Here is a 9,864-nt window from a genome sequence, read left to right as displayed (position 1 = left end):
TTACAATGTAAGACACAATTTTATTCTTCATCGTCTTATTTTACAAAATGTATAACAACTGGCATTACTACTGGTACGTATTAAAACTTCCGAACCATGACTCTTTTCACTCCAGCCATAAGTGAAGTCGAATTCGAACGAGATATCGAGTAGTTTAGGCTGAAACACAATATCATATATCACATATCGCATATCAAATATCTTAGAACAAATATCATATATCAAATATCACACAGCAAAAGAGTTGGCATTTGACATTCACAACAAATGCTTTGTAAAAATTAATAATGTCTTGCTAGTTACTTAACCAAAATAAATGTTTGTGAAACATAAAAATTGTGGGATATTAATATCCTTTTTATGGCCATTTGGTTACTATCAGACCCCATTACCATTAAAGTAATCCCTCATGTAGGGATTACATTTTTTATTATTATGGGGTAAAATTTTTAGTTAAATTAACATAATAGTCAAATAAATACAATAGTTTGGTAAAGATGAAGCTTACAGTATATTATGCAGTTTTTGAGTCTGAGCAGGCAGTATTTGATTTTTATTTCGTATCCAATAAGAACAAAAGCATGTAATTTTGACATATTAGACCATGGTGTAGTTCAGAGAGGCTATGTAAACATTTTGTTTGCTTGGCTTGTAAACACTAAATTTATTGATAAGGGAAAAATCATAGTTTTTTTTTTAATTGAACTTATTGAAAAATATCATACCCATAAAAACTTACTGTTTCCATCTTAAAGCTTTTTTAAAGTACTAAAAACAGAATACAAATTAATTACCAATACGAAACAAACAACAAACACATGCAATGTTAAAAATAATTTAAAAGAACAACTAAATAAAAATAAATGCAATAAAAGTAACACACAATGTTTCACAATTGAATTACATAAATTATTTGCAGAAGTAGTTTAAAAATGAAGTAAGAAAATAATAATCATTTGTATACTTTTTAATATAAAAGTCCACTAGATGGATGTAGTAAAGGATAGTGGACAAGTACACGGCTCAAACATTAGAATTTCTTGTCAAACGTAAGCAACATTTATGGGTGTCTGACCTATCAAAACCCATTCATCTATTTTAACACATAAACATTACATTCATGCAAAAAAACACACGTATTTTTACAGACATTTCCATCTTCATAACAAAAATAAAATATTTACTATTATTAAAATATGGCCTCTTCTAATACAATGCTTCGGCGAGACAAAAGTGGCAACACCGCATTCACGGCCTACCGAAACAGCTGTTGCACTAATTCATAATGGAGCATATGTGCAAAGTTTAGGCTTACACGGTTGTAATTACATGTTATTGCCGTAGCAATCGGTCGGCCGGTGAGACGCTGCCACACATCAACACCGGCCTTGTATTAGAGGAGGTTATGGTTAAATACATGCAGTAGGCCTAGGTTACATTCATGCTAACACCAACGTAAAATATCTGCTTTAAGATATTAACTACACAATTTGGTTAAAAGTTACAAAAAACAGGTGAGGTGACTGGTATGATGATTGACATTTTTGTAGAATAACATAAAAAGCTTAAGTCAGTTTCATCACATTGATAAATATTTATTGGTTTCATTTCTGGTTAAGAGTCTGAAAATATCAAGTCTTAGTAGTTTTACAGCTAAAAATGCATTTCTTATCAAATTTAAACCCATACAAGAAAATAGTGTGCGGTTGAAATGATTTAAGCAGGAAAGCTTGTCTATGTGCTGCTAGTACAGGATTATATTTGTTTTAATTGTAGGATTTTTTACCTAGGTACTAGAAAACGATTACTTTTAAAATTCAACATGACCTTAGTAGTCATAAAACTTAAAACCGTTAAAATTAAGACTAAATAATCAAGTAAAGGCAATGCAGCTTCTTTAAGTAAACCGAGGAACTCAAAATTAAATAAAACTATATACACATATGTACAACCAGTAAAACATACAAAAAACTTACGTGAACAAATCTGTACTCATCACAGAAATTAGTAAGTGCACTATTTACAGTATGTACAGTACTATGGTAAACAAAATTTGTGGAAAAATTGATGAGGCGAAACAATAGATATTGAGTTAAATCTTTAAAAACCAGTGTAAAATAATCGTTTGGATCCGTTCAAAACCCCCAATTTTAAAGCAATTGGAAAACACTTAAGTTGTATTTACCTTGTTATATTTAGAAAAAAAATAAAGTGGTATAACGTAATACTAAAAAAAGTTTAAAAACTACGACAAGAAATCAAATTGTTTTTAAACCGTAAAAAGATCTTTGTCAATCATCACTTTTGTCACCTCACCTCTTTTTTTGAGCAGATTCGTTGTCGGATTCGGTGATCTTTGATATATCGTTAGACTTGGTTCTCTGCTACCATGCCCCAGCCCAGAGGGTTGTCCAATATGGCGGCCACCATGGGCCCGCTGTACTTAGGCTCCGCTGCAACACACCGCATACTCACCATAGGCCTGTTTTTGATAGGCCTTATAGGCTTAGGTAATTGATAGGTTATATATAACTGTTCCATTAACTGGGGAAGCTCTGAGTGTTCGCCAATTTCTTATATTTCTGATTGCAGTTGATACTTGGACTCATCGTTTGGACATTCTGTCAAACATGATATGAGATGAGGAACAATGAGACGCAGTGAATCCGTTTAAAGATGAAAAGTATGCATCTAAAAGTAATTTAGTAAAATATCTAAAGTAAAAAAAAGGTTTCCCACGCACACCCTAAACATGATCTTTAAAATCTTAAAATCTTTGCTCTTAAGTGTCACAAAAAATAAATACATGTCTGTTGACACTTTCAAATTATTTATCGTACTTATTGAACGTTAAAAATCTACTAGAAAGGATGCCTGAATGAGATAAATTACTTAATGAAAATTGAAATGCAAAATTATTTGAAGGTTGGCAAAAGTGTTGATTATTTAAAGACTTTTGCAAAAACTGTTACTGACTCACTGCAAACATGTTAGTACCACACAGCACTTGTTGAATACCTGGAGCCTCTGGAGCTGGGGCTGGAGCAGGCTCGGGAGCAGGGGCTGCATCAGCAGGGGTGGGGGTAGCTTCAGCAGGAGCCTCCGTGGCAGGCGCTTCAGCAGGAGGGGCAGGTGCTTCTGCAGGTGCGGGAGTATCAGCAGCAGGAGCGGCTTCGGCTGGCGCAGCCGCGGCTTCTGCAGGAGGTGCGTCAGCAGGTGGCGCTGCAGCATCGGCTGGTGGCGCTGGAGCTGCCTCAGCAGGTGCATCAGCGGCAGGTGCGGGTGTTGCGTCAGCAGGTGGGGGAGCAGCGCCATCTGCAGGAGCCACAGGAGCACCCTCTGCCGGTGCCACTGGTGCAGGGGCCACACCCTCTGCTGGTGGCGCCCCTTCAGCTGGTAGGGGTGCTGAGCCATCAGCTGGGGGTGCTTCTCCTAGGGCTGCAATAGTGTCACAAACTGTGTCATTCATGTTATTCGTTGAAGATATGGTAACAAATTAAATTTGTTTGGAAAATGAAGTGAGAACATCGACATCGAAATAGTTAGTTTGAATAAACTGGCTCTCTGAACTTACTGTATAAGTTTGATGATGACATCTGCGTTAGTTTGTGGACATGCATCTCCATATTTAAAAAATCCAGACCAACCTAGCAATACGATGTCTAAGGGGGTTATCATGCCATCTAAGTCCATACCCCAATCTGACTAAAATACAGTTGCTGCCATGAATAGCATTATGGTTAATCCTTATGTGTATAATACGTGATAACACTACTTCTCCGTTAATAAAAGATGGATTTTTACAAACGATGTGTCAAAATTAAGTATTTTTTGGGTAGACGCCCCCAGCAATTGCTGTAATGAAAGTCTTCGGGCTTCGCCCCACAGGCCATCAAATTCCCAATATATTTCTTATACTAAACAAACGAATAATTTGTACTGATTACAGCTGTTCATAGTAAACACATTATACACAAAAGAACGTTCGTTTTCAGAATGAGTTCGTTATCAGTTTCGATAATTGGAGTGGAACAAGCGTTCGTTTTCAGAGTGAGTTCGTTTTCAGTTTCGATAACTGGACTGGAGTGATTGATTACATTATCTTTAAGTTGCTTTTAAGTCATCGGACATTTTTACCGTTATTCGTTTTGAAATAACACCTGTAATACTTGCAACTGCTCGAATTCGAGCAACAGGTGCACTAGTATTCTGTAATGCTGATACCCACTGAACAGTTTCGAATATGGTTAAACACCAAGCATTAATTTCTCGACTAATGTAAACAAATATTTTCTCCATATCTTAACTTTTCTCCATGTTTTAACATGGGGAATTTAAAGGCCACTGGGGCAGAGCCCTGATGTCATTTTTTAAACGCTTTTTATTGCACACTTTTATAGTAATACACGATTAATTATGTAATCGCCTTTCTTCGGACTATCATCAACTGTTTTTTGACCCAAATCATTTACTAATAGACCTATGATCTGGGAAAACTATGTTTTATTTGTGATCTTCAAAAGTAGGCCTACATCAAATAAAAAATAAATTAACTGAATAAGAAAAGATTTTGCAAGTTCCAGATCAAACTCAATGGTTTCAAAAACATGCACATGAGCACATAGAGCAGTTGTTTTACTCTTCTATTCAGTTTTTTATTTGTTGCTTACCAAGACCGCCCAAATCTAAACTCTGAGATCTCTTGATGGACGCCTCCACTACGGGTTTCAGGTATCCAGGAGGTACTTGTTGTACAGTGTCTATCATTTTCTTGACTAACTCCTCCACTGTCAGTGGGCAGGCGGTTGTAATTGCTTCCTTCAGGTACTGCCACAATTCTGGAAACCAAGGTGATACATGGGTTAAATAAACGCGATCAGCGATCTGACACATACTTTCTCCCTCAAGCTTGTTTACCTTTATCATTGGTAAGCGGTAGGAGTAACTGTGATATTTTATGGTTAAATCGCGAAAGTTTCAATAACTTCTTAACTGTAATTTTATGGCGTTTTGTTTAGAGTTGAAAGGGCTATAACATAACAAATATGTGAATCATATTAGTTTAGGTCGTATTTGTGAAGATTATGGAGGTAATATTTCGCTATTTAATGGAACTTTATGTGAAATTCACGTTAAAAATCAAAATTTTAAAGAAATAAAAAAGGCTCCTAGAGATGCCATAGATTTGTACCCACATACCAAATGTCTGTAACTCTGTACTCATCCAAACACACAAACAAGCACACACAAACACTCACATTATTAAATTAGAAAGACACTTTTCTTGGTTCATGGGGACCCAAAATGGATCCCCCCAAATCTCAAACTCGAAAGTTTTGACGAAATCAATACTTTCTCCTTATACTAGGTTTACATTTTTTCCGTATAGGAGGAGAAAGCGAGGATAAAAGAATTAAACAGCGTTTTTAATATTTTACAGGATTTTTGTACCGAATCTTAGAAACCCTATCTATTATATAGTATTTATTTACTCCCTACGAAGTAGTTACTTATTAGCTAAATGCATAGGTTGGATTCTAAATGATTTCAAGTACCGTAATACTCGAAAAATATTATAAAGAGTATAGTTTGGCAAATTTAATCTTACTGGCCAATAGTGTACTAATTGGTAGTGAAATAATAATAAAAATAACATTAGTTGGTTTCAGTATATTGAAAAATATTGATGGTAAATTAATGGTAAATTAAATAATGTAAAGATTTTTAAGTAAAATTTCCACAAAAGTTTCAAGTATGAAATTTGAAAATTCAAGCAAGGTTAAAAGTTATTTGGTTAATTAAAAGTATACACGTATGTCTGAATATATTTTGTACATAATTTGTCGTTGTAAAAATTTTGAATTCGTCCCCAGGTATAAAAACGTCTTTTGCATAAATATTGTCATTGAATCTGTTATTTATAACGTGACATTAATATAACGATTGTTCAAACATACCCTCCTCGGTGTGTTCTGGTTCTGGGGGTGGGGGTGGTGGCTCTACAGGTTCTGGTGGTGGTGCCTCGACTGGTGGCGCTCCTTCTGCTGGTGGCGCACCTTCGGCAGGTGGTGGGGCGCCTTCCACTGGGGGTTCTCCCTCGGCAGGTGGCGCTCCTAGAATAAGGGAAAATTTTAATTTTTTTTTACTTAACAAAAGGTTGACACTATCATAGGTTACAATCTTTCTCTGCCGAGATTAGCTTTATAAAAATAAATATAAATTGATAAACATTGAAGTGAGTAGATTAGAGTTATCGCCTCTCTGCTATATTTATTGCTTTATGGTAGATTTCCATATAAAGAAACATGCAAGTAAAAAAAAAAAAAAAAAAAACTATTCTACAGAAATGAAGAAGTTGTCTCTACATAAACACAAACTGAAGCTCAATATTTTGTTGCAGTATTTATGAACGACTTTTGAATCTGCAAATTAGACGCTTTTACATGAATAATTTCAGAAAATACGACTTCAAAAACTTCCTTATATTTTTACGCTAATGCTGTGGACATTTACAAGAACTTGCTCTTACCAATAATAAAAGAAATATACATAGTAGTGGTATAATAAATTTATTGAGCTTTCATCAAAACCCATCTTCAGCCTTTGGTAACAACATATCAGGTAAATAAACTATGATTTTTTATGTTTGTTTATAAATTAACATATGTTTGAATTATTTTAAAATTAAGTTAGTAGGAAACAAATTTGTTCTATATTATGTAGATATCACAGTTAACTTATTATTGTTTTACCGATATTAATTTTGTTCGTGAACTTAATGTTAACTTAGGCACGAGCCCGGGATTGTTTTTTACATTACTTCAGGCTAAACCTATGGGTTGTAGCATTATCACTTAGATAAAATCCATTGGTGATTTGATGGGATTGGGACCCGGGACCTCAGGGACCGAAGTCCCGCGCTCTAACCACTAGACCAGCTCACTCTCCAGCTTGTATGCTATGTATGTTAAGGGTTGTTTCACTATACCCTCTGCAGGTTTCTCTCCCTCGGCCGCAGGTGGCGCTCCTTCTACTGGTGCGGCGCCGTCTACTGGCGCTGGCGCAACCTCGGCGCCCTCTCCCGCCGCAGCCTTCTCCTCTGCCACCTTCTTTTCCTCTGCCTCCTAGATATTGTGTACATTAGTTAAATACAGTATTTATATTCATCTGCAGTGGTGTTTTATTTATTTTAGTGGCAAAACTGATATTGTCTTATTCTTTAATGCGATTTATGTCTACAGCGCTTTAGTTTATTGTCTAGAATAAATATAACTATGCGATAAACTTAATGGGACTTGAATGAAATATATACGTGCAAGGGAAAAAAGAATGTATTCTTTACAGATTTTGTGTTTTTTGTAGTTGGCATAACAATATCAATCCCAAAAAAACTTAAATTTTTTTGATTATTTTGTTATCAATAAACCGCAAAGAAACATATTTTATAATATCTTACTTGGTTTTGACACAGGAAGAAAGCGGAACTAGCTGCAAACTTGTTCAAAGTACTATGGTGTTGTTTCATCTAAGTATTTTAGACAATTATTACATTTTCCAGGACTTGAAAAAATACATGGACCCTTTTTGTTAAATGGAAATTAAATAACGTACACGAGGCACAGTTGTTTGTGAAGTAAGCATCCAATTAAGTGGCAATGACCAAAGTCAATAACCTAATGCTTTGGGTATTTTATGTCCAAAAACATTTCTTACTGCGAAGCAAAACAGCCAAAGTTATCCTTCTGTTCCAGTTCAATTAAATTAATTTACTCACCACCCTACAGCAATTCTCACCCTTTTCTTTTTCTGGAAAGAAAATAAAGTTGTTAAGTAGGCTAAAACAATTTAAAATTACCTTTTTTAGTTCAATGTTTACAAAAGTAAAAGGTATTTGCGTAATATAAAGCTGAGTTTTGCATTTAAGGAAACTTTTTTTGCAGGTAATGTGATGCCCAAAACCCAATAAATAAATATAATTGTAATAATAATATGAATATTTACTGTTTCAATATAATTATTGTTCTTAATAAATTAATACATTACTTTTTACTTAGCTTCAAATGTAAAAGAATTCTTTGGAAAATTTACCTCTTCATCCTTCAGGATAAAGTCTGGCTTCTTGACCATCTTCAATTGGTTTCTGAAGTTGTATTCTGCTGCTTTCCTCTGAAGCTTAGCGAATTTATTTTCATACTTGGACACCTTCTTTAATACTGGCTTTTGGCTGTAATGATATAAGCACACATTAATTGTTTCTCATGAAACATTTAACAAATTTGAACTCATTAAACTAAAACGTTCAATTTTTGAATACATTGATGAATACAATTCTATAACAAATTGACGTAGGAAGGACCAAACAATTTACCTCCTATCGACACATTTAAAAAATTTCTCAACGCTCTTAAAACAAAGGATTTTAAACGTTAAAATTATGAGTAATTCCTAGAAATGGGTCCTTCTACTTGTATCGAAGAAGACACCGCTTGCTCATATTGTTATTAATTTCTAATATATCACGTTAAATAACTTTGTGTACAATTTTTTAATGTGCTGGTAAGATGGGTTGATACAAGAAAATCCATCTTATGGAATAATATGCTATATAAAAAACACATTGTTCAAGAGAAAGTTAAAGTGATGTACTTTTTGTTGGTTATTTTTGGAAATGATGATAACTGTTATATGGAATGCTGTAAAAAATATAAAAAAAATAATAAGAGCCAACACAAAATATTACTTGACTGTGTTAAATTTAGTCTTTCATTTCAGTTTAAAGCTTCCAGCAATAGACTCAGTACTAAGCCGAGAGAAAGTAATATAACTTAAAATATTTACTATTACACTTTCTAAACAACAAAACGAGACAGCAGGTTTTCATCGAATTCTTCCAAGAAATTCAATTCAGCGATTTTTTCTATTGTAAACGTAATGCGCAGTTTATATTTGTTGTTTGTTATATAATAAGTGTTTTATATAATCGAAGCTTCAAGCGTCTTAAATCAATAATAACTCATTTTCCTGTCAAACAGTTATAGTACAATATATTGTAAAAAATCCAATTAATGGTTTCGACGAAAAAAATCCAAATAACATATCTTTATTAGGATTTTAGCTTTAAATTTAATATATTATTTAATAGGATTTTATACATGTGGAGATATTACTAAGCTGAATAAAATTAAATACTCACAACTTTCCTCGTAGGTCGTTTACTTGAGAAGTGATTTCTTCAATCTGCAAAATAAACACACAAAAATAATTTGATAAATATAAATAAATTCCATGCTGTTTATACATGTAGTTATACCGTAGATTTTCTCATCATGTTGCGGAACGGTATATACTATGAAACGTTATTTTAAGTAATGCATTCAGAACGTAAAATTATTGTTTCTTAGGGTAACGTAATATAGGGAGTAAATTAAGATTTCGTTGGCTTAGGCCAGTAGAAACTTCATTAATACACTATTCATTATGTATTCATGGAAAGTCAAAGTCATTAAAAGTAAATTTTGAGTTGTTTACATGATATGTACGGATTAGTCTAGAACGAAAATACCTTCTCAATATAATTAGAGGTTTAACCTATTTGATCATTTTTCCATCTAAAGTGCTGTAATATGAAATAATTAAGTCAACCATAATTAATCACAAAGTTAGTAGGGTGGGACTACTTTAATGTACTACGTTAGGGTCTAAAATATTACCTTAAAATATAAACTTCCAACACAAGAATTAAGTTAGTCAGTAGTCAAGCTGAAACATCTGATATCTTGAATCTATCATGTGATTTGATATTTTAAATAGTGATGAAAATCATACAGAACAAAAAAATAAAACAAACGCTTGTGTAGTTTAAGT

At 33.7% G+C, this 9,864-nt stretch overlaps 1 protein-coding gene across 3 annotated transcripts in view; it reads right to left on the bottom strand.

Moving 5' to 3' along the window:
- LOC128989880 (tropomyosin-1, isoforms 33/34-like) overlaps window positions 1-9,864 on the bottom strand; it is a 52,111-nt gene continuing 42,247 nt past the window's right edge. The window contains exons 8-16 of one of the 3 annotated variants that reach the window (XM_054411981.1): window positions 9,194-9,237; window positions 8,089-8,224; window positions 7,795-7,806; window positions 6,989-7,124; window positions 5,958-6,113; window positions 4,671-4,838; window positions 3,019-3,438; window positions 2,317-2,453; window positions 1-159 (exon numbers count right to left, since the gene is read on the bottom strand). In XM_054411981.1, the coding sequence (XP_054267956.1) occupies window positions 2,368-2,453; window positions 3,019-3,438; window positions 4,671-4,838; window positions 5,958-6,113; window positions 6,989-7,124; window positions 7,795-7,806; window positions 8,089-8,224; window positions 9,194-9,237 (1,158 nt within the window). In that variant the 3' untranslated portion in view covers window positions 1-159; window positions 2,317-2,367. The remainder of the gene's footprint in view (window positions 160-2,316; window positions 2,454-3,018; window positions 3,439-4,670; window positions 4,839-5,957; window positions 6,114-6,988; window positions 7,125-7,794; window positions 7,807-8,088; window positions 8,225-9,193; window positions 9,238-9,864) is intronic. The other 2 variants (XM_054411983.1, XM_054411982.1) reach the window with 2 other exon arrangements.

Source organism: Macrosteles quadrilineatus, unplaced genomic scaffold (genome assembly GCF_028750875.1).
Source record: "Macrosteles quadrilineatus isolate MER2022 unplaced genomic scaffold, UCM_ALF_1.0 Scaffold_3__2_contigs__length_128488019, whole genome shotgun sequence".
Lineage (NCBI taxonomy): Eukaryota > Metazoa > Arthropoda > Insecta > Hemiptera > Cicadellidae > Macrosteles > Macrosteles quadrilineatus.
This window is presented reverse-complemented; position numbering and strand designations above follow the sequence as displayed.